This window comes from Salvelinus alpinus, chromosome 16 (assembly GCF_045679555.1).
Source record: "Salvelinus alpinus chromosome 16, SLU_Salpinus.1, whole genome shotgun sequence".
NCBI classification, from domain to species: Eukaryota; Metazoa; Chordata; class Actinopteri; order Salmoniformes; family Salmonidae; genus Salvelinus; species Salvelinus alpinus.
The window spans coordinates 44,503,374-44,529,573 of record NC_092101.1 but is presented as its reverse complement, the minus strand read 5'-3'; the positions used below and the strand labels follow the sequence as shown (position 1 = coordinate 44,529,573).

At 42.3% G+C, this 26,200-nt stretch overlaps 1 protein-coding gene across 2 annotated transcripts in view; it reads right to left on the bottom strand.

Moving 5' to 3' along the window:
• Positions 1 to 26,200, bottom strand: part of hmcn1 (hemicentin 1) — a 229,641-nt gene that overhangs the window by 95,059 nt on the left and 108,382 nt on the right. For both annotated transcript variants that reach the window (XM_071346348.1, XM_071346349.1), the window contains exons 15-20: positions 24,775 to 24,936; positions 24,322 to 24,516; positions 23,972 to 24,067; positions 12,758 to 12,885; positions 6,750 to 6,894; positions 2,906 to 3,018 (exon numbers count right to left, since the gene is read on the bottom strand). In XM_071346348.1, coding sequence (XP_071202449.1) covers positions 2,906 to 3,018; positions 6,750 to 6,894; positions 12,758 to 12,885; positions 23,972 to 24,067; positions 24,322 to 24,516; positions 24,775 to 24,936 — 839 coding nt within the window. The remainder of the gene's footprint in view (positions 1 to 2,905; positions 3,019 to 6,749; positions 6,895 to 12,757; positions 12,886 to 23,971; positions 24,068 to 24,321; positions 24,517 to 24,774; positions 24,937 to 26,200) is intronic.

Sequence of the window (26,200 nt, the reverse complement as noted above, 5' to 3'; positions counted from 1 at the left end):
TTCTTCAATTGTAACACAATAAAGCTTATTTCCATTGTGGTGCTTTGAAGAGGGAAGGGGGAAGGGGGAACGGGGAAGGGGGAAGGGGGAAGGGGGAATGCAACAAGGTTAGGCGGCAATAGTAATGGCAACAGACAATGACAGACAAAATTGTTGTTTGATTCATAACATGAGATAATTAGTACAAATCCCGTTCCTAATAAACGACTACGTACAGGTACATGTCCCTTGTCTCACATGCCATTAATATATAAAACAATCAATACCTAATATATATGAGACAATCACAATATGATAAACAACAGGCACCAAAAGACAGACCATATGCTATCTCTGGTATGTTATTCTCATCCATGTACTATAATCTTACAATTCATTTTTGAGACATGCTACTATTTAGCCAAGTTCCAAATTCTTCTGAGGACTATTCCAAAGAATGGCAGCTGAGTATAACAGCGTTTCTTTCCCCCATACCACTTTAAAATCTTAAAGGAACAACGTCAGTTTTCACTCCTTCTAGTTGAATACTTATGGTTATCCCTTACTAAGGTAAAGTAGCTGCATAGGTACCTGGAAACCATACTGTGGACAATCTGATGGACAAGACACAATTTAATCTGAGAGATTCTCTGCTCCACTTTGAACCATCTAAGGATTTCAAAGCAAGAATGGTCAAGATGCGTAAGTGCTGTAAGTTTAAGTATAATCCTGACTAATTTGTTCTGAGATGTCTGCAATTTATTGTTGGGGGCACTATTGTACCAGGAAGAGCACGCATAGACAAAGTGGCACTGAACAAGAGCCCATGCCAATGCCCCCAATGCATTCTTATCCAGATATTTGAAGGTTCTTGACAGAAACCTAATTTTACTTTGGTTCACTTTGGAGATAACGTTTTGTGCCATTCTTTCCCCTGTCAGATGATTATCTAGCACACATCCAAGATAATTAACAGAGTATTTTGCTGCGACTACTATGTCACCTACTACCACCTTAAAATCTGGGGATTTCCTCAGTTTCACTTTGGACCCGAACAAGATGGACTCTGTTTTTCCAAGGTGAAGAGACAGCTTATTGTCATAATGACACTTTTATATGTTTACATACCCTACATTACTCATCTCATATGTATATACTGTACTCTATATCATCTACTGCATCTTGCCATCTTTATGTAATACATGTACCACTAGCCACTTTAAACAATGCCACTTTTATATGTTTACATACCCTACATTACTCATCTCATATGTATATACTGTACTCCACTGCATCTTGCCTATGCCGTTCTATACAATCACTCATTCATATATTTTTTTATGTACATATTCTTATTCATTCCTTTACACTCGTGTGTGTATAAGGTAATTGTTGTGAAATTGTTAGGTTAGATTACTCGTTGGATATTACTGCATTGTCGGAACTAGAAGCACAAGCATTTCGCTACACTCGCATTAACATCTGCTAACCATGTGTATGTGACAAATAAAATTTGATTTGATTTGATTTGATTTAGCCATTTACTGACATTCAGATGTTCAGCACTGAGGGCTTTCTCAACCACATTGTTGTCTTTGTGGGAAACCAACAGCGCAGAATCATCTGCATAGAGGAAAAGGTCACATGTACAGGCAGACTTCAGATCATTTATATACAATAGAAATAAAAGTGGACCCAGCACACTCCCTTGGGGTACCCCGCAGTTCAAGATTTCGGGTTTAGATAGGGTCCCATCCACATCCACCATCTGTTTCTTCTTTGCAGATAAGAGCTAACCCATATTACTGCTAAGTAATTAAAGCCCATGACTATTAGTTTGATTAACAGAATCTAATGATCCACTGTATCAAAAGCCTTTTGGAGATCTAACATAACCATACCACACAATTTCCTTCCTTCCTTATGTGGTCAGTTAGATATAGTAGGCAAGTGTTGGTGGAATGGGATTTTCTAAATCCAGATTGGAGCTCATATAATAGGTTATGTAAGGAAATATAACTGTCAATGGATGTACAGAAACACATAACAGTCTGCCTTTTATGAGAGGAACAAAACAAAAACAAATGAATTAACTGCACATCCATTTCCCCTGTCTCTCTCTATCTGTATGTCTCTCTCTGTCTCTCTCTCTCTGTCTCTCTGTATGTCTCTGTCTATCTCTCTCTCTATCTGTCTCTGTCTGTCTCTCTCTGTCTGTCTCTCTCTTTATCTGTCTCTGTCTCTCTCTCTATCTGTCTCTGTCTCTCTCTCTATCTGTCTCTGTCTCTCTCTCTATCTGTCTCTGTCTCTCTCTCTCTATCTGTCTCTGTCTCTCTCTCTATCTGTCTCTGTCTCTCTCTATCTGTCTCTGTCTCTCTCTATCTGTCTCTGTCTCTCTCTATCTGTCTCTGTCTCTCTCTTTCTGTATGTCTCTCTCTGTCTGTCTCTGTCTGTCTCTCTCTGTCTGTCTCTCTCTCTATCTATCTGTCTCTCTCTGTCTCTCTCTCTCTGTCTCTATGTCTCTGTCTCTATGTCTCTCTCTGTCTGTCTCTCTCTCTCTCTATCTGTCTCTGTCTCTGTCTGTCTCTGTCTCTCTCTCGTTTGCCATCTCAGTGACTCTCTGACAATCACTCTGCATTTTCTGCATTTTCATATTAAATCCCCCTCTCTCTCTCTTTTGTCGTCGGAAACTATCTTTCTCTGGCAGTTATCCCCCTCTTTCCTTCTATCCTCACCTCTTGCTTTTCTCTTCCTCTCTCTGAAAGTAGGTTGAGAGAATGGAGGATGTAGGCTGAAGCTGACAGATGGATAGGAACAGTAAAACAAGAGAGTGTGTTACAGTGCAACTCAACTGGTGTGACCTGGATAAACTTGCCCCAAACCCAGTGAGATGGAGGACAGTCGTCAAAAACCAAGAACTACAGACCTTGGACCAGGTGATGTCGGGCGTGGGCACTCCGTCGGCACGACAGGGTAGGGAGATGGGGGTGCCCTCTATGGTACTGAAGACCTGAGGGCCATGTTGGATGGTAGGCATCACTGGTAAGGGGAGAGGAGAGGGGGGGCATTAAGTTAGACCAGTGAACATGTGTGTGTGTGTGTGTGTTGTGTGTACAGTATGTTGTGTCTCTGTGGCGTCTGGATGGTGGACACAGTGTTTGGCTGACACACATAAAGGTATCCCTCTCTTCTCCTTCGGGGCGTAGTGGTCTAAGGCACTGCATCTCAGAGCTAGCGGCGTCACTACAGATACTCTGATTCGAATCCAGGCTGTATCACAACCGGCCGTGATTGGGAGTCCCATCGGGCGGCGCACAATTGGCCCAGCGTCGTCCGGCCCAGCGTCGTCCGGCCCAGCGTCGTCCGGCCCAGCGTCGTCCGGGTTTGGCAGGACAGAAGGGGTTGGCCAAGGGGGTAGGCTGTCATTGTAAATACGAATTTGTTCTTAACTGACTTTCCTAGTTAAATAAAGGTTAAATAAATAAAATAAAATAAAAAATCTCTCCCTCGCTCCCTCAATCTGTTTTATCAATAGGCACTGGGACATCTGGGGAAGATATTAACGCCGGAAACTTGGAGCGGCTACAGAGACTAACTCACAGTTTAACATCACAATTAGTTATTTAACTCATGATGACTTTACACGTTGTCACTCTCTCATGTAACATGTAGACAAAATACACTCTTTGGACATTGTCTACTGGAAGTGTACTGTCAACTAATGCACAGTCCTGCTAGTCTGTGCCTGTGGTTGTTCTCTGAGAAAGGTTAGAAGGAAATGTCTACAGAAACATATGAGGATATAGAAATGAGCTAATTTCAACCTTTCAAAGAGCATTTCAACACGCCATGACCCATTCCCATTTATGAAGGTAGAATTGTAGAAGCACCACCCAAACTGGTTCCAATAAAGAATGAGAACATATTTTTCCCTCTTCCTGTTCCAAACCCTTCCAAACTGTGCCACTCTCAACAGCTGTTCCTGGTTTTTATGCAAACTCAGACAGTTAAATTCATGAAGTAAGAACAGAGAGAGAGAGAGAGAGAGAGAGAAAGAGAGAACAGAGAGCGAGAGACAGAGATGGAGAGAGAGAGAGAGAGAGAGAGAGAGAGAGAGAGAGAGAGAGAAGAGAGAGAGAGACAGATGGAGAGAGAGAACAGAGAGAACAGAGAGCGAGAGAGACAGAGAGTACAGAGAGAGAGATAGAGAGAGAAAGAGGGAGAACAGAGAGAGAGAGAGAACAGAGAGAGAGAGAGAGAGAGAGAGAGAGAGAGAGAGAGAGAGAGAGAGAGAGAGAGAGAGAGAGAACAGAGAGAGAACAGAGAGAACAGAGAACAGAGAGAACAGAGAGAGAGAGAGTACAGAGAAAGAGAATAGAAAGAGAGAGAGCGAGCGAGCGAGAGAAAAAATGAGAGCAAGTACAGAGACACAGAGAGAGAGAGAGAGAGAGAGAGAGAGAGAGAGAGAGAGAGAGAGAGAGAGAGAGAGAGAGAGAGAGAGAGAGAGAGAGAGAGAGAGAGAGAGAGAGAGAGAGAGAGAGAGAGAGAGAGAGAGAGAGAGGGAGAACAGAGAGAGAGAGAGAAAGGCGGGGGGAGGAGAATAAAGGTTCATTGTGTGTGGAGTCAGACAGCCCACAGAGAAGATGAGAACATTATGGAGGATTGTGGAATGACTCCAATACAGTCTTACCGACAGTAGATATACAGTATAACTGTTTAGTAGATGTTAACCATGGTATTGTGGTCTTACTGTGGTCGTATAGTAGATGTTAACCATGGTATTGTGGTCTTACTGTGGTCGTATAGTAGATGTTAACCATGGTATTGTGGTCTTACTGTGGTCGTATAGTAGATGTTAACCATGGTATTGTGGTCTTACTGTGGTCGTATAGTAGATGTTAACCATGGTATTGTGGTCTTACTGTGGTCGTATAGTAGATGTTAACCATGGTATTGTGGTCTTACTGTGGTCGTATAGTAGATGTTAACCATGGTATTGTGGTCTTACTGTGGTCGTATAGTAGATGTTAACCATGGTATTGTGGTCTTACTGTGGTCGTATAGTAGATGTTAACCATGGTATTGTGGTCTTACTGTGGTCGTATAGTAGATGTTAACCATGGTATTGTGGTCTTACTGTGGTCGTATAGATGTTAACCATGGTATTGTGGTCTTACTGTGGTCGTATAGTAGATGTTAACCATGGTATTGTGGTCTTACTGTGGTCGTATAGTAGATGTTAACCATGGTATTGTGGTCTTACTGTGGTCGTATAGTAGATGTTAACCATGGTATTGTGGTCTTACTGTGGTCGTATAGTAGATGTTAACCATGGTATTGTGGTCTTACTGTGGTCGTATAGTAGATGTTAACCATGGTATTGTGGTCTTACTGTGGTCGTATAGTGATGTTAACCATGGTATTGTGGTCTTACTGTGGTCGTATAGTAGATGTTAACCATGATATTGTGGTCTTACTGTGGTCGTATAGTAGATGTTAACCATGGTATTGTGGTCTTACTGTGTTCGTATAGTAGATGTTAACCATGGTATTGTGGTCTTACTGTGGTCGTATAGTAGATGTTAACCATGGTATTGTGGTCTTACTGTGGTCGTATAGTAGATGTTAACCATGGTATTGTGGTCTTACTGTGGTCGTATAGTAGATGTTAACCATGGTATTGTGGTCTTACTGTGGTCGTATAGTAGATGTTAACCATGGTATTGTGGTCTTACTGTGGTCGTATAGTAGATGTTAACCATGGTATTGTGGTCTTACTGTGGTCGTATAGTGATGTTAACCATGGTATTGTGGTCTTACTGCGGTCGTATAGTAGATGTTAACCATGGTATTGTGGTCTTACTGTGGTCGTATAGTGATGTTAACCATGGTATTGTGGTCCTACTGTGGTCGTATAGTAGATGTTAACCATGGTATTGTGGTCTTACTGCGGTCGTATAGTAGATGTTAACCATGGTATTGTGGTCTTACTGTGGTCGTATAGTAGATGTTAACCATGGTATTGTGGTCTTACTGTGGTCGTATAGTGATGTTAACCATGGTATTGTGGTCTTACTGTGGTCGTATAGTAGATGTTAACCATGGTATTGTGGTCTTACTGTGGTCGTATAGATGTTAACCATGGTATTGTGGTCTTACTGTGGTCGTATAGGGATGTTAACCATGGTATTGTGGTCCTACTGTGGTCGTATAGTAGATGTTAACCATGGTATTGTGGTCTTACTGTGGTCGTATAGTAGATGTTAACCATGGTATTGTGGTCTTACTGTGGTCGTATAGTAGATGTTAACCATGGTATTGTGGTCTTACTGTGGTCGTATAGTAGATGTTAACCATGGAATTGTGGTCTTACTGTGGTCGTATAGTAGATGTTAACCATGGTATTGTGGTCTTACTGCGGTCGTATAGTGATGTTAACCATGGTATTGTGGTCTTACTGTGGTCGTATAGTAGATGTTAACCATGGTATTGTGGTCTTACTGTGGTCGTATAGTAGATGTTAACCATGGTATTGTGGTCTTACTGCGGTCGTATAGTAGATGTTAACCATGGTATTGTGGTCTTACTGTGGTCGTATAGTAGATGTTAACCATGGTATTGTGGTCTTACTGCGGTCGTATAGTAGATGTTAACCATGGTATTGTGGTCTTACTGTGGTCGTATAGTAGATGTTAACCATGGTATTGTGGTCTTACTGCGGTCGTATAGTAGATGTTAACCATGGTATTGTGGTCTTACTGCGGTCTTACCATAGATGTTGACGGTGGTGGTGCGGTTGCTGGAGCCCAGCACGTTCTCTGCCAGGCAGGTGTATTCCCCTCCGTCCTCCAGACGAACGTGTTCTATATGCAGGCTGCCGTCTCTACGCACCGTCACATACGGGCTGGAGCTCACCTGGCATGGACAGGAACACATTCAACAGGTGAGAACATTACATGGAGGGACAAACACAGACACACAACCAGCTGTATTGGCACGCATAAACATGTGGTATGTATAAAACATGTGTTATGTATGAAACATGCGGTATGTATGAAACATGTGGTATGTATAAAACATGTATAAAACATGCAGTATGTATGAAACATGCGGTATGTATGAAACATGTGGTATGTATGGAACATGCGGTATGTATGAAACAGGCGGTATGTATAAAACATGTGGTATGTATAAAACATGCGGTATGTATAAAACATGCGGTATGTATAAAACATGCGGTATGTATGAAACATGTGGTATGTATAAAACATGTGGTATGTATAAAACATGTATAAAACATGCGGTGGGTATGTATAAAACATGCGGTATGTATGAAACATGCGGTATGTATAAAACATGTGGTATGTATAAAACATGTATAAAACATGCGGTGGGTATGAAACATGCGGTATGTATAAAACATGTGGTATGTATGAAACATGCGGTATGTATGAAACATGCGGTATGTATGAAACATGCGGTATGTATAAAACATGCGGTATGTATGAAACATGCGGTATGTATGAAACATGCGGTATGTATAAAACATGTGGTATGTATGAAACATGCGGTATGTATGAAACATGCGGTATGTATGAAACATGCGGTATGTATGAAACATGCGGTATGTATGAAACATGCGGTATGTATGAAACATGCGGTATGTATGAAACATGCGGTATGTATGAAACATGCGGTATGTATGAAACATGCGGTATGTATGAAACATGCGGTATGTATGAAACATGCGGTATGTATGAAACATGCGGTATGTATAAAACATGTGGTATGTATGAAACATGCGGTATGTATGAAACATGCGGTATGTATGAAACATGCGGTATGTATGAAACATGCGGTATGTATGAAACATGCGGTATGTATGAAACATGCGGTATGTATAAAACATGTGGTATGTATAAAACATGTATAAAACATGCGGTGGGTATGTATAAAACATGCGGTATGTATAAAACATGCGGTATGTATGGAACATGCGGTATGTATGAAACATGCGGTATGTATGAAACATGCGGTATGTATGAAACATGCGGTATGTATGAAACATGCGGTATGTATGAAACATGCGGTATGTATGAAACATGCGGTATGTATGAAACATGCGGTATGTATGAAACATGCGGTATGTATGAAACATGCGGTATGTATGAAACATGCGGTATGTATGAAACATGCGGTATGTATGAAACATGCGGTATGTATAAAACATGTGGTATGTATGAAACATGCGGTATGTATGAAACATGCGGTATGTATGAAACATGCGGTATGTATGAAACATGCGGTATGTATGAAACATGCGGTATGTATGAAACATGCGGTATGTATAAAACATGTGGTATGTATAAAACATGTATAAAACATGCGGTGGGTATGTATAAAACATGCGGTATGTATAAAACATGCGGTATGTATGGAACATGCGGTATGTATAAAACATGCGGTATGTATAAAACATGCGGTATGTATAAAACATGCGGTATGTATGGAACATGCGGTATGTATAAAACATGCAGTATGTATGAAACATGCGGTATGTATGAAACATGTGGTATGTATGGAACATGCGGTATGTATGAAACAGGCGGTATGTATAAAACATGTGGTATGTATAAAACATGCGGTATGTATAAAACATGCGGTATGTATAAAACATGCGGTATGTATGAAACATGCGGTATGTATGAAACATGCGGTATGTATAAAACATGTGGTATGTATAAAACATGTATAAAACATGCGGTATGTATAAAACATGCGGTATGTATGGAACATGTGGTATGTATAAAACATGCGGTATGTATAAAACATGCGGTATGTATAAAACATGCGGTATGTATAAAACATGCGGTATGTATAAAACATGCGGTATGTATAAAACATGCGGTATGTATAAAACATGCGGTATGTATGAAACATGCGGTATGTATGAAACATGCGGTATGTATAAAACATGTGGTATGTATAAAACATGTATAAAACATGCGGTGGGTATGTATAAAACATGCGGTATGTATAAAACATGCGGTATGTATGGAACATGCGGTATGTATAAAACATGCGGTATGTATAAAACATGCGGTATGTATAAAACATGCGGTATGTATAAAACATGCGGTATGTATGGAACATGCGGTATGTATAAAACATGCGGTATGTATAAAACATGCGGTAGGTATAAAACATGCGGTATGTATGAAACATGTGGTATGTATAAAACATGTATAAAACATGCGGTATGTATAAAACATGCGGTATGTATGGAACATGCGGTATGTATAAAACATGCGGTATGTATGAAACATGCGGTATGTATAAAACATGCGGTATGTATGAAACATGCGGTATGTATAAAACATGCGGTAGGTATAAAACATGCGGTATGTATGAAACATGCGGTATGTATAAAACATGCGGTATGTATAAAACATGCGGTAGGTATGAAACATGCGGTATGTATGAAACATGCGGTATGTATGAAACATGCGGTATGTATAAAACATGCGGTATGTATGAAACATGCGGTATGTATAAAACATGCGGTAGGTATAAAACATGCGGAATGTATAAAACATGCGGTATGTATAAAACATGCGGTATGTATAAAACATGCGGTATGTATGAAACATGCGGTATGTATGAAACAATTGGAATGTATGAAACATGTGGAATGTATAAAACATGCGGTATGTATAAAACATGCGGTATGTATAAAACATGCGGTATGTATGAAACATGTGGTATGTATAAAACATGTGGTATGTATAAAACATGTGGTATGTATGAAACATGTGGTATGTATAAAACATGCAGTATGTATAAAACATGCAGTATGTATAAAACATGTGGTATGTATAAAACATGTGGTATGTATAAAACATGCAGTATGTATGAAACATGTGGTATGTATAAAACATGTGGTATGTATAAAACATGCAGTATGTATGAAACATGCGGTATGTATGAAACATGTGGTATGTATAAAACATGTGGTATGTATAAAACATGCAGTATGTATGAAACATGCGGTATGTATGAAACATGTGGTATGTATAAAACATGTGGTATGTATAAAACATGCAGTATGTATAAAACATGTGGTATGTATAAAACATGTGGTATGTATAAAACATGCAGTATGTATGAAACATGTGGTATGTATGTATAAAACATGCAGTATGTATAAAACATGTGGTATGTATAAAACATGTGGTATGTATAAAACATGTGGTATGTATAAAACATGCGGTATGTATAAAACATGCGGTATGTATAAAACATGCGGTATGTATGAAACATGTGGTATGTATAAAACATGTGGTATGTATAAAACATGCAGTATGTATAAAACATGTGGTATGTATAAAACATGTGGAATGTATAAAACATGCAGTATGTATAAAACATGCGGTATGTATGAAACATGCGGTATGTATAAAACATGTGGAATGTATAAAACATGCGGTATGTATAAAACATGCGGTATGTATGAAACATGCGGTATGTATAAAACATGCGGTATGTATGAAACATGCGGTATGTATAAAACATGTGGTATGTATAAAACATGTGGTATGTATAAAACATGTATAAAACATGCGGTGGGTATGTATGAAACATGCGGTATGTATAAAACATGTGGTATGTATAAAACATGTGGTATGTATAAAACATGTGGTATGTATAAAACATGCGGTATGTATAAAACATGCAGTATGTATGAAACATGTATAAAACATGCGGTGGGTATGTATGAAACATGCGGTATGTATAAAACATGTGGTATGTATAAAACATGTGGTATGTATAAAACATGTGGTATGTATAAAACATGCGGTATGTATAAAACATGTGGTATGTATAAAACATGCGGTATGTATAAAACATGTGGTATGTATAAAACATGTATAAAACATGCGGTGGGTATGTATGAAACATGCGGTATGTATAAAACATGTGGTATGTATAAAACATGTGGTATGTATAAAACATGTGGTATGTATAAAACATGCGGTATGTATAAAACATGTGGTATGTATAAAACATGTGGTATGTATAAAACATGCGGTATGTATAAAACATGTGGTATGTATAAAACATGCGGTATGTATAAAACATGTGGTATGTATAAAACATGTATAAAACATGCGGTGGGTATGTATGAAACATGCGGTATGTATAAAACATGTGGTATGTATAAAACATGTGGTATGTATAAAACATGCGGTATGTATAAAACATGTGGTATGTATAAAACATGCGGTATGTATAAAACATGCGGTATGTATGAAACATGCGGTATGTATAAAACATGTGGTATGTATAAAACATGTGGTATGTATAAAACATGTGGTATGTATAAAACATGTGGTATGTATAAAACATGTGGTATGTATAAAACATGTGGTATGTATAAAACATGCGGTATGTATAAAACATGCGGTATGTATGAAACATGCGGTATGTATGTCTAAAACATGTGGTATGTATAAAACATGTGGTATGTATAAAACATGTGGTATGTATAAAACATGTGGTATGTATAAAACATGCGGTATGTATAAAACATGCGGTATGTATGAAACATGCGGTGGGTATGTATGAAACATGCGGTGGGTATGTATGAAACATGCGGTATGTATAAAACATGTGGTATGTATAAAACATGTGGTATGTATAAAACATGTGGTATGTATAAAACATGCGGTATGTATAAAACATGCGGTATGTATGAAACATGCGGTGGGTATGTATGAAACATGCGGTGGGTATGTATGAAACATGCGGTATGTATAAAACATGTGGTATGTATAAAACATGTGGTATGTATAAAACATGTGGTATGTATAAAACATGCGGTATGTATAAAACATGCGGTATGTATGAAACATGCGGTGGGTATGTATAAAACATGCAGTATGTATAAAACATGCGGTATGTATGAAACATGCGGTATGTATAAAACATGCGGTATGTATGAAACATGCGGTATGTATGTCTAAAACATGTGGTATGTATAAAACATGTGGTATGTATTAAACATGTGGTATGTATAAAATATGTGGTATGTATAAAACATGCGGTATGTATGAAACATGTGGTATGTATGAAACAGGCGGTATGTATAAAACAGGCGATATGTATGAAACATGTGGTATGTATGAAACATGCGGTATGTATAAAACATGTGGTATGTATGAAACAGGCGGTATGTATGAAACATGTGGTAGGTATAAAACACCCAAATACACTAAAGAATGGACCTCTACTCAAAACGGGCCCTGGTGGTCCATAGACGAGTCTAATATTAGTTTTAAAATCATTGCTTAAAAAATAGACACCTTCATAAACGTTGCAGTGAGTAAGTAATTGTGGAGTGGTTTTGTTAAATGTTTTTGTTAATTTTTATGAATCATTCCTCGACTGTCTGAGAACAAATTGGTGTAATCTTATTCACAGTGCTTAACCACAGGCAGATCTCAGGCACCAGTAGTGTGTATGTGTGTGTGCATGTGCGCGCGTGTGTGTGTGTGGGTATGTGTGTGTGCGTGTGTGTGGGCATGTGTGTGTGCGTGCCAGTGTGTGTGTGTGTGTGTGTGTGTGTGTGTGTGTGTGTGTGTGTGTGTGTGTGTGTGTGTGTGTGTGTGTGTGTGTGTGTGTGTGTGTGTGTGTGTGTGTGTACGTGTGTGTGTGCGCGTGCGTGTGTATGTGAGTGCCAGTGTGTGTGTGTGCCAGTGTGTGTGTATAGCCTTCTCACCAGGCCGTGGTTGTGTAGCCAGCGTCTCTCAGGTAGGGGGTTTCCCGCCAGCAGCACACAAGGCAGAGTCACCTGCTGCTCCTTGATCACATTCAGCACCCCCGGACTGTGGCCAATCACCGGGGACACTGTAAATAATCATAAAAACAAGTGGCTGTTTGTTTCCAGGGACCAGGGGCTCTCCTGCTCTCTCCATGCCTGCCCAGGGCTCACCTCCACTGAGTCCACTTCCCAGTTGCCTCCCTGCTTTACCACGCACTCTCTTCCATATGGTTTCCACATCTCCACACTGTGAGGCTTAGGGAACGCATGGTTGCTATAAATACTGACGTATTTATACTCTCTCCCTAGGCACTATGTAAAGGGCTCACATACACCCAAAACACACACACACACACTTGGTCTAGATGACATCATACATACTGTATGTGTGTGAATGTGCAGCGATTTGAACACGTTCACACGGTCATCTGGGGGACAGAAACAGTTGACAAGGTGTTGGCCAGGAGAACATGACCAACATGAAGATAATCTGACCATAAACTGACCACCCAACCGTCTCCAGTCAAACACAATGTGACCATCCTCATTGATATGAACTGACATCCTGAGTGGAAAGATATGAAAATGCCCAACATGAACCCTGACCACCTGACTTGACCAGGAAAACCTGGCCTAGGCCTAAATACTCTTTCTAAGCCCAGAACATACGGTACGATAGAACGCCCACTGTGTGCTGGGGCGGCAGGTAGCCTAGTGGTTAGAGTGTCGGGCCAGTAAACCGAAAGGTTGCTGGATCGAATCCCTAAGCTGACAAGGTAAGAATATGTCATTCTGTTCCTGAACAAGGCAGTTAACCCACTGTTCCCTGGTTGGCTGTCATTGTAAATAAGAATTTGTTCTTGACTGACTTACCTAGTTAAATAAAGATAAACATTCTATGCTCGAGTAGACACTCAGGGTTAATGAATACATTACATCTCTTATCCCTCTGGCTATCTGTCCACTCAAGGCCTGTAACACAAACAGCCGTCAGTTAGAGTCCTGCTTCTCCACTCTGAGACTGGAACTGGGAGTGTGGCATGACAAGCCTGAGGATTCCTGCCTGAGAGGATCCAGCATGAGGAAAGACAGAGATTAACAAGATGGTTGCCAGATTGTAAAAGGAATCCCCCTTTTATGTTCACACATAACATAAAGATGGACTGACTGACTGACTTGCTGGTTAACTGACTACAGGAGGAGATAAGGTCTGCCTGATGTAATGTGGTTCTAGCCAGCTGCTGAGCTAACAGACGATATGAGGGAGAGAAAGAGAGACAGAGAGAGAGAGCGAGAGAGAGAGAGTGAGAGAGAGAGAGATACTGAGAGAGATACAGAGAGATACGGAGAGAGATACAGAGAGATACAGAGAGAGAGAGAGATACAGAGAGAGGAAGTGGTGTTGGGGGAAAAACATACAACATTATAAAATCCATGTACACAAACAACAAGTGTGAGGTTAAAATGACCGAAAAATACACACATTTCTTTCCACAGGACCATGGGGTGAGACAGAGATGCAGCTTGAGCCCCACCCTCTTCAACATATATATCAACGAATTGGCGAGGGCACCTAGAACAGTCTGCAGCACCCGGCCTCACCCTACTAGAATCTGAAGTCAAAGGTCTACTGTTTGCTGATGATCTGGTGCTTCTGTCCCCAACCAAGGCAGGACTACAGCAGCACCTAGATCTTCTCCACAGACTCTGTCAGACTTGGGCCCTGACAGTAAATCTCAGTAAGAAAAAATAATGGTGTTCCAAAAAGGTCCAGTTGCCAGGACCACAAATACATATTCCATCTAGACACTGTTGCCCTAGAGCACACAAAAAATGATACAAACCTTGACCTAAACATCAGAGCCACATGTGACTTCCAGAAAGCTGTGAACAATCTGAGAGACAAGGCAAGAAAGGCCTTCTACGCCATCAAAAGGAACATAAAATTCAACATACCGATGAGGATCTGGCTAAAAATTCTTCAATCAGTTATAGAACCCATTGCCCTTTATGGTTGTGAGGTCTGGGGTCCGCTCATCAACCAATAATTCAAAAAATGGAACAAACACCAAATTGAGACTGCGTGCAGAATTCTGCAAAAATATCCCCGGTGTACAACGTAAAACACCAAATAATCCATGCAGAGCAGAATTATGACGATACCCGCTAATGATCAAAATCCAGAAAAGAGCCATTCAATTCTACAACCACCTAAAAGGAAGTGATTCCCAAACCTTCCATAACAAAGCCATCACCTACAGAGAGATGAACCTGGAGAAGAGTCCCCTAACCAAGCTGGTCCTGGGGCTCTGTTCACAAACGCAAACAGACCCTACAGAGCCCCAGGACAGCAACACAACTAGACCCAACGAAATCATGAGAAAACAAAAAGATAATTACTTGACACATTGGAAACAATTAAGCAAAACACTGAGCAAACTAGAATGCTATTTGGCCCTAAACAGAGAGTAAACAGTGGCATAAAATCTGACCATTGTGACTGCCCAAACTTAAGGAAAGCTTTGACTATGTACAGACTGAGTATAGCCTTGCTATTGAGAGAGGCCGCCATAGGCAGACCTGGCTCTCAAGAGAAGACAGGCTATGTGCTCACTGCCCACAAAATGAGGTGGAAACTGAGCTGCACTCCCTACTCTCCTGCCAAATGTGTAACCATACTAGAGACACATATTTCTCTCAGATTACACAGACCCACAAAGAATTCAAAAACAAATCCAATTTTGATAAACTCCCTATTGGGTGAAATACCACAGTGTGCCACCACAGCAGCAAGATTTGTGACCTGTTGCCACAAGAAAATGGCAACCAGTGAAGAACAAACACCATTGTAAATACAACCCATATTTATGTTTATTTATTTTACCTTTTGTAATTTAACTGTTGGCACATCATTACAACACTGTATATAGCCATAATATGACTGTGTAACTTTTGTGAGTGTAATGTTTACTGTTAATTTTTTATTGTTTATTTCACTTTTGTTCATTATTTATTTCACTTGCTTTGGCAAAGTAAACATATGTTTCCCATGGCAATAAAGCCTTTGAATTGAGAGAGACAGAGACACAGAGAGAACGAGAGAGAGACAGAGAGACAGAAAGAGACAGAGAAAGAGAGAGAGAGAGAGGCAGAAAGAGACAGAGAGATAGACAGAGAGAGAGAGAGAGAGAGAGAGAGAGAGAGAGAGAGAGAGAGAGAGGCAGAAAGAGACAGAGAGATAGACAGAGAGAGAGAGAGACAGAGAGAGAGAGACAGAGAGAGAGACAGAGAGAGAGAGAGAGAGAGAGAGAGAGAGAGAGAGAGAGAGAGAGAGAGAGAGAGAGAGAGAGAGAGAGAGAGAGAGAGAGAGAGAGAGAGAGAGAGAGAGACAGAGAAAGAGAGAGAGAGGGAGAGACAGAAAGATTAAGAAAGAGGGCTGCTGAGCTGTAGGACCGACTGGGACACCTCCCATGTTTTGCTTGTTGCGTTGCCACAGTAACCCCAGAGGCGGGGTGTTATGGGCAGGGACTGTGTCACTAGTGAAGTGGGGCACACGTTAATATGGGGCAGCTGGATCTGATGGGACCTTTAGCCCAAATAAGAACCCAGTGATTGTGAGTTCCCCCAAAGACAGTCCTGCATTGCTGCTGAATGGTGCTTAACAAGGTGCACATGTGTAAACAAACACACACAACATTTAAGAAGCATGCACACACACACACACACACACACACTCACATACACTCACACATACTGTACATACTGTACATACCTGCCGCGCAGTTGACAGGGTTGTGATACATGCATTGGCGATTCAAGCAGAGAAGGAGTGCCTTTCATAAATAAACATACACACACACACACACATTTTCATACACACATACACACATTTACAGTCACATGCAATCCAAAGAAGTGTGTGGGCTTTGACAGGGCTGGGCTTTGAAGTTAGAAACCAAACTCTGAACTCAACAATCTCCACTATGGATGCTGCTCAGCCATATCGGTGTCTCTCCCACTTTAGTGAAATACAAATATATAGGATTGCGTGCATACCATGGATCCCTTAAAGACTGCAGAGGACCTGCTGTTCTTACTCAATGTCAAGATGACTCAAAGTCAAGGTATTTCAATGTGTTATGAGGCTTGGTGATACTGTAACCGATATATAAATGTACAGCACCAGTCAAAAGTTTGGACACACCTAATCATTCCAGGGTTTTTCTTTATTTTTAATATGTTCTACATTGTAGAATAACAGTGAAGACATCAGAACTATGAAATAACACATATGGAATCATGTAGTAACCAAAAAAGTGTTAAACAAATCAAAATATATTTTACATTTGAGATTCATCAAAGTAGCCACCCTTTGACTTGATGACAGCTTTGCACTCTTGGCATTCTCTCAACCAGCTTCATGAGGTAGTCACCTGGAATGCATTTCAATTAACAGGTGTGCCATGTTAAAAGTTCGATTGTGGAATTTCTTTCCTTCTTAATGCATTTGAGCCAATTAGTTGAGTTGTGACCAGTGTTGTAAAGTACTTAAATAAAAATATTTTTAAGTCCTACTTAAGTAGTTTTTTGGGGGGTATCAGTACTTTACTTTACTATTTATATTTTTGACAACTTTTACTTTTACTCCATTACATTCCTAAGGAAAATAATGTACTTTTTGCTTCTTACATTTTCCCTGACACCCAAAAGTACTCGTTACATTGTGAATGCTTAGCAGGACAGGACAATTGTCTAATTCACGCACTTATCAAGAGAACATCCCTGGTCATCCCTACTGCCTCTGATCTGGCAGACTCACTAAACACAAATGCTTCGTTTGTGAATTTTGTCTGACTGCTGAACTGTACCCCTGGCTATCTGTACATTTAAAAAAACAAGAAAATCGTGTTGTCTGGTTTGCTTAATATAAGAAATGTTAAATGATTTATACTTTTACTTTTGATACTTAAGTACCTTTAAAACCAAATACTTTTAGACTTTTACTCAAGTAGTATTTTACTGGGTCACTTTTACTTGAGTAATTTTCTTTTAAGGTATCTTTACTTTTACTTTTTTAATGTATCTTTACTTTTATCTTTACTTGTTTGTTTTTTTAAGTATGAAAATGTGGTACTTTTTCCACCACTGGTTGTGACAAGGTAGGAGTGGTATACAGAAGATAGCCCTATTTCGTAACAGACCACGTCCATATTATGGCAAGAACAGCTCAAATAAGCAAAGAGAAAAGACAGTCCATCATTACTTTAAGACATGAAGATCAGTCAATCGGAAAATTTCAAGAACTTCTTCAAGTGCAATCGCAAAAACCATCAAACCCTATGATGAAACTGTCTCTCATGAGGACCGCCACAGGAAAGTAAGACCCAGAGTTATCTCTGCTGCAGAAGATAAATTCATTAGATTTACCAGCCTCAAAAATCGGCTATTATCTGCACCTCAGATTGCAGCACAAATTCTTCACAGAGTTCAAATAACAGACACATCTCAACATCAACTGTTCAGAGCAGACTGTTAATCAGGCCTTCATGGTCGAATTGCTGTAAAGAAACAACTAATAAAGGACACCAATAAGAAGAAGAGACTTGTTTGGGCCAAGAAACGCGAGCAATGGACATTAGATCTGTGGAAATCTGTCCTTTGGTCTCGTGAGTCCAAATTTGATATTTTTGGTTCCAACTGCCATGTGAGACGCAGAGTAGGTGAACGGATGAGCTCCGCATGTGTGGTTCCCACCATGAAGCATGGAGGAGGCGTTATGGTGCTTTGCTGGTGACACTGTTGGGGATTTATTTAGAATTCAAGGCACACTTTTCCAGCATGGCTACCATAGCATTCTGCAGTGATACGCCATCCCATCTGGTTTGCACTTAGTGAGACTATAAATTGTTTTTTAACAGGACAATGACGTAAAACACCTCCAGGTTGTGTAAGGGATATTTGACCAAGAGGGAGAGTGATTGAGTGCTACATCAGATGACCTGGCCTCCACAATCACCCGACCTCAAACCAATTGAGATGGTTTGGGATGAGTTGGACTGCAGAGTAAAGGAAAAGCAGCCAACAAGTGCTCAGCATATATGGGAACTCCTTCAAGACTGTTGGAAAAGCATTCCAGGTGAAGTTGGTTGAGAGAATGCTAAGAGTGTGCAAAGCTGTCATCAAGGCAAAGGGTGGCTACTTTGAAGTATCTCAAATATATTTAGACTTGTTTAACAAGTTTTGGTTACTACATGATTCCATACGTGTTATTTCATAGTTTTGATGTCTTCACTAGAAAATTGTAAAAAATTAAAAAAATCCTTGAATGAGTAGGTGTGTCCAAACTCTGTGAGACCGGACCATTGCTCCTCTGTCATTCCCTCCCGTCTCTCTTTCACTCCCTCCCTCTCCCTCTCCCCCCCGTCTCTCTTTCCCTCCCTCTCCCTCTCCCCCCGTCTCTCATTCCCTCCCTCTCCCTCTCCCCCCCGTCTCTCTTTCCCTCCCTCTCCCTCTCCCTCCCGTCTCTCTTTCACTCCCTCCCTCTCCCTCTCCCCCCGTCTCTCATTCCCTCCCTCTCCCTCTCCCTCCCGTCTCTCTTTCACTCCCTCCCTCTCCCTCTCCCCCCCGTCTCTCTTTCCCTCCCTCTCCCTCTCCCCCCGTCTCTCATTCCCTCCCTCTCCCTCTCCCCCCCGTCTCTCTTTCCCTCCCTCCCTCTCTCCCTCTCATCTCTCTTTCCCTCCCTCTCCCCCCGTCTCTCATTCCCTCCCTCTCCCTCTCCCTCCCGTCTCTCTTTCACTCCCTCCCTCTCCCTCTCCCCCCGTCTCTCATTCCCTCCCTCTCCCTCTCCCCCCCGTCTCTCTTTCCCTCCCTCCCTCTCTCCCTCTCATCTCTCTTTCCCTCCCTCTCCCCCCGTCTCTCTTTCCCTCCCTCTCTCCCTCTCATCTCTCTTTCCCTCCCTCTCCCTCTCCCTCTCCCCCCATCTCTCTTTACCTCCCTCCCTCTCTCCCTCTATATATATTTGAACATTCAGACCCTTTACTCGGTACTTTGTTGAATCACTTTTGGCAGCGGTTACAGCCTCGAGTCTTCTTGGGTATGACGCTACAAGCTTGGCTGGGGATGGGGAGCATTGCTGAACAGCTATTTTCAGGTCTCTCCGGAGATGTTCGATTGGGTTCAAGTCCGGGCTCAGAGACTTGTCCCGAAGTCATTGTACATTGTCTTGGCTGTGTGCTTAGGGTCGTTGTCCTGTTGGAAGGTGAACATTCGCCCGAGTCTGAGGTCCTGAGCACTCTGAAGCAGGTTTTCATCAAGGATCTCTCTGTACTTTGCTCCATTCATCTTTGCCTCGATCCTGACAAGTCTCCCAGTCCCTGCCGCTGAAAAACATTCCCACAGCATGCTTCACTGTAGGGATGGTGAGAGGTTTCCTCCAGACATGACGCTTGGCATTCAGACCAAAGAGTTCAATCTTGGTTTCATCAGATCAGAGAATCTTGTTTCTCATGGTCTGAGAGTCTTTAGTTTCCTTTTGGCAAACTCCAAGTGGGCTGTCATGTGCCTTTTACTGAGGAGTGGCCACTCTACCATAAAGGCCTAATTGGTGGAGTGCTGCAGAGATGGTTGTCCTTCTGTAACGTTCTCCCATCTTCACAAAGGAACTCTAGAGCTCTGTCAGAGTGACCAGCGGGTTCAATTCATTCGACCTCATGGCTTGGTTATTGTTCTGACATGCACTGTCAACTGTGGGACCTTATATAGACAGGTGTGTGCCTTTCCAAATCATGTCCAATCAATTGAATTTACCATAGGTGGACTCTAATCAAATTGTATCAAGGATGTTCAATGGAAACAGGATGCACCTGAGCTCAATTTTGAGTCTCATAGCAAAGGGTCTGAAAACGTATGTAAATAAGGTATTTCTGTTTTTAATACATTTGCAAAAATTTTCTAAAAACCTGCTTTCGCTTTGTCATTATGGGGTATTGTGTGCAGATTGCTGAGGAAATTGTTTAATTTAATCAACCCTTTTGCCCTCAGAACATCCTCAATTTGTCAGGTCATGGACTCTATAAGGTGTCAAAAGCGTTCCACAGGGATGCTGGCCCATGTTTACTCCAATGCTTCCCACAGTTGTCAAGTCGGGTGGAGGACCATTCTTGATACACACAGGAAACTGGTGAGCGTGAAAAACCCAGCAGCGATGCAGTTCTTGACTCAAACCGATACGCCTGGATTCACCTGGTCAGTCTATGTCATTGAAAGAGCAGGTGTTCCTAATCTTTTATACACTTTGTGTATCTCTCTACTCTCTCTTCTCACTGTGATTTAGGTATTTTTTCTCCCATGACTTCTGCAAGAACTGACATCCCCTTCAAACCATGCCAGGGAATTTGAGCCGCGTTCCGCTGAGTTCACCCCTACATTCCCTCGCTTTCAAATAAACTCAATGCATGCGGACCATTACTCACACACAGAACTCCAGCACAACTGAAATATTACTCAAATGCTGAGCGCTTTCCTCTGCTGCTCCCAGTGAAAATATTCACTTTCATTTCAAAAGTAGCATTCTGTCTTTGAACGCAACAGAAGACAGAACTGACCTTTGATCAGTGAGATCTAAACTCAGCAAAAGCAGAAACGTCCTCTCACTGTCAACTGCGTTTATTTTCAGCAAACTTAACATGTGTAAATATTTGTATGAACATAACAAGATTCAACAACTGAGACATAAACTGAACAAGTTCCACAGACATGTGACAAACAGAAATGGAATTATGTGTCCCTGAACAAAGGTCAAAGGTCAAAATCAACAGTCAGTATCTGGTGTGGCCACTAGCTGCATTAAGTACTGCAGTGCATCTCCTCCTCATGGACTGCACCAGATTTGCCCGTTCTTGCTGTGAGATGTTACCCCGCTCTTCCACCAAGGCACCTGCAAGTACCCGGACATTTCTGGGGGGAATGGCCCTAGCCCTCACCTTCCAATCCAATAGGCCCAGACGTGCTCAATGGGATTGAGATCCGGGCTCTTCGCTGGCCATGGCAGAACACTGACATTCCTGTCTTGCAGGAATCACACGCAGAACGAGCAGTATGGCTGGTGGCATTGTCATGCTGGAGGGTCATGTCAGGATGAGCCTGCAGGACGGGTACCACATGAGGGAGGAGGATGTCTTCCCTGTAACACACAGCGTTGAGATTGGCTGCAATGACAACAAGCTCAGTCCGATGATGCTGTGCCACACCGCCCCAGACCATGACGGACCCTCCACCTCCAAATCGATCCCACTCCAGAGTACAGGCCTCGGTTTAACACTCATTCCTTCAACGATAAACGTGAATCCGACCATCACCCCTGGTGAGACATAACTGCGACTTGTCAGTGAAGAGCACTTTTTGCCAGTCCTGTTTGGTCCAGCAACGGTGGGTTTGTGCCCATAGGCGACGTTTTTGACGGTGAAGTCTGGTGAGGACCTGCTTTACAACAGGCCTACAAGCCATCAGTCCAGCCACTCTCAGTCTATTGCGGACAGTCTGAGCACTGATGGAGGGATTGTGGTGTAACTCGGGCAGTTGTTGTTGCCATCCTGTACCTGTCCCGCAGTTGTGATGTTCGGATGTACCGATCCTGTGCGGGTGTTGTTACAAATAGTCTGCCACTGCGAGAACGATCAGGTGTCCGTCCTGTATCGCTGTAGCGCTGTCTTAGGCGTCTCACAGTAAGGACATTGCAATTCATTGCCCTGGCCACATCTGCAGTCCTCATGCCTTCTTGCAGCATGCCTAAGGCACGTTCACACAGATGAGCAGGGACCATGGGCATCTTTCTTATGGTGTTTTTCAGAGTCAGTAGAAAGGCCTCTTCAGTGTCCTAAGTTTTCATAACTGTGACCTTAATTGCCTACTGTCTGTAAGCTTAATGACCGTTCCACAGGTGCATGTTCATTAATTGTTTATGGTTCATTGAACAAGCATGGGAAACAATGATTTAACCCTTTACAATGAAGATCTGTGAAGTTATTTGGATTTTTATGAATTATCTTTGAAAGACAGGGTCCTGAAAAATGGACGTTTCTTTTTTTGCTGAGTTTAACTGACTAAACTCCACACCATGGTGATGGACGTTTCCGATGAACTTCATTAACGGAGTGGAGCAGTGACCAGGCTTTGTGGAATTCAACTCCAACTACATCGATTCGTCCAAAAATACTTCAAAAAGTTAAAATTATGAAACGCTAACCTTGTACCTATGTTTCTCCCCTGTAGTTGTCTTCCTGTCTTTGTTTGCTGAAATCCATACTTTTCATAAAAACTGAATCTAATACAACCACCAACTGTTTAATTGTTGAGATTCAATTGACATATAAACTTCCCTCTGTACCCCTCCTATAATAGCCTCTTCTACCCTACCCTCTTTACCCCTCCTATCATACCCTCTTCTATCCTACCCTCTGTACGCCTCCTATAATACCCTCCTCTACCCTACCCTCTGTACCCCTCCTATAATACCCTCCTCTACCCGACCCTCTGTATCCCTATAATACCCTCTTCTACCCTACCCTCTTTACCCCTCCTATAATACCCTCCTCTACCCGACCCTCTGTACGCCTCCTATAATACCCTCCTCTACCCTACCCTCTGTACCCCTCCTATCATACCCTCCTCTACCCGACCCTCTGTATCCCTATAATACCCTCCTCTACCCTACCCTCTGTACGCCTCCTATAATACCCTCCTCTACCCTACCCTCTGTACCCCTATAATACCATCCTCTACCCTACCACTCCTATAATACCCTCTTCTACCCTACCCTCTGTACCCTCTGTACCCCTCCTATAATACCCTCTTCTACCCTACCCTCTGTACCCCTATAATACCCTCCTCTACCCTACCCTCTGTACCCCTATAATACCCTCCTCTACCCAACCCTCTATACCCCTTAATACCCTCCTCCACCCTACCCTCTGTACCCCTATAATACCCTCCTGTACTGTAAACTCTGTACCCCTCCTATAATACCCTCCTCTACCCTACCCTCTGTACCCTCTAATACCCTATTCTACCCTACCCTCTGTATCCCTATAATACCCTCATCTACCCTACCCTCTGTACCCTACCCCTCCTACAGTACCCAGATCATGTGATCAGAGATCCCTGTCTGTCTCTTACCCAGTCCGGTGACAGTGACTCTGGCGTGGGTCTGTATCCTCCCAAACTGGTTCTGGGCCTCACACACATACACCGTCTCATCCTCCACCCACAGATCTGACACAGAGAAGAGAGAAGATAGGAATTAGTGTGTATGTGTGTGTGTGTGTGTGTGTGTGTGTGTGTGTGTGTGTGTGTGTGTGTGTGTGTGTGTGTGTGTGTGTGTGTGTGTGTGTGTGTGTGTGTGTGTGTGTGCGTGCGTGCGTGCGTGCGTGCGTGCGTGCGTGCGTGCGTGCGTGCGTGCGTGCGTGCGTGCGTGCGTGCGTGCGTGTGTGTGTATGTGTGTATGTGTATATGAACCAAAACCTCACTGCTGATTTGCAGGTCCCCTCCTGTCTTCTGTGTGATGGTGCTGTGTGTGGGGCGTCTGGTGAAGACGGGTGCGTTGTCCTCCCTCCTCCAGGTGATCTGGGGTTCGGGGTACCCCTGCGCGTGGCACGGCATGGTCACGTTAGAGCCAATGTCCGCCGCTACGTCAGACGGTTCTCTGGTGAACTGGGGTGCAGCTGGAAGGCAAAGGTCAGAGGTTAGGGTTTACAGAGGTCAACAACACTAAGAGCTAAATCCCTCATAAGACCATGAAGAAAGGCTACATTCATCCATCAATACAGCCATCTACACAGCAGGCAACATTTGACATGGGACAATATAATGATGTGATTTTCTAGTGGAAAACTGGTCTTTTCTGGGTGTAGAGATGTCAGATGTCAAAATTACAAGACGTCTTTTTCATGATGTGTTCAAGAGTCCAGAGGAATCCTTACATCCTACATCCAGGGTGATCTTCCCAGGTGAGGAGGTTCCTGAAGGGTTCGCAGCCACACAGGTGTAGTCCCCCGCGTCAACATCCTGTGTCTCCTTGATCGTCAGAGTCCCTCCCAGGGGGTCAATATCCATGTAGGAGGATGGCCGCAGCTGCAGGTCGCCTGTGGGTCAAATAAAGGGCAACCAGGAAGTTGTTAACCAGGAAGTTGGCAACCATCAATATGGTCATATCAAATAAAATGTTATTTGTCACGCTTCATAAACAACAGGTGTAGACTAACAGTGAAATGTTTACTTACGGGCCCTTTCCAACAATGTAAAGATAAATAATAGAAAAACAATAACACAAGGAATAAATACAAGATGAGTAACAACAACTTGGCTATATACACGATGTACCAGTACCTAGTCAATGTGCAGGGTTGCGTGGTAATTGAGGTAGATACACAAAAGTATGTGGACACTTGCTCATCGAACATCTCATTCCAAAATCATGGGCATTAATATGGAGTTGGTGTCAGGTTTTGGCCAGGACTGTTCTGGTTTTTTGTCACTAGATGTCCCCATTGCACCTTTTTTGTACCTTTTGTTTTTCCCTTGCTCTATTATTGTTTGCACCTGTATGTCGTTCCCTTGTTAGTATTTAATCCCTGTGTGTTCCTTAGTTCCTTGCTCAGTGTTTGTATGTTAGCACCCAGCCCCAGCCCAAGCCTTGTTGTGAACATATATTTTTCTCTTGTTGGATTTTCCAGAGGTTCTCTGGTTTTGTTCTTTTGTATTTTGGATTAGTCTTTTAGGTTTGTTTTTTCCCTTGCTGTTTTTACCACTTTGTGGATTTTCTTTGTATTTTGGAAGTTATCTATTTTTTATTAAACCACCATCTCTAGTACTGCTGTGTCTGCCTCATCTTCTGGGTTCTGCCGATTTAGTGACTGTTTCTCGCACCGGGTCCTGACAGAAACACTGAGCCTTTAAAATGAACCCAGAGGCAGCCAGTACCCAGGACTTTTTTCCCATGCTGTCCCACCACGAGGGGACTGTCCAACGTCACGAAGCTGCTCTGGTTCAGCAAGAGGCCTTAATGGCTGGACATTCTCAACTTCTGTCGGAGATGATGACTTCCATAAAGCAGATTTCTGATGAACTTTCTCCTGCAACCGCTTCTGCTCCAGTTCATCAGATTCAAGTGCCCGTGGCAGTTAACCCCCTGGCTGAACCTCGTCTGCCGCCTCCCCAACGGTTCTCAGGTGATCCGAGTGGTTGTAAGGGGTTTTTCACCCAATGTTCTCTCTCCTTCGAGCTGCAACCCTCGTCATTTCCCACCGACCGGTCCAAGATAGCATATATCATCACCCTGCTGTCGGAAAAAGCCCTAGCCTGGGCTACTGCTGTGTGGGATGCCCAAAGTCCCTGCTGTGCCAGCTA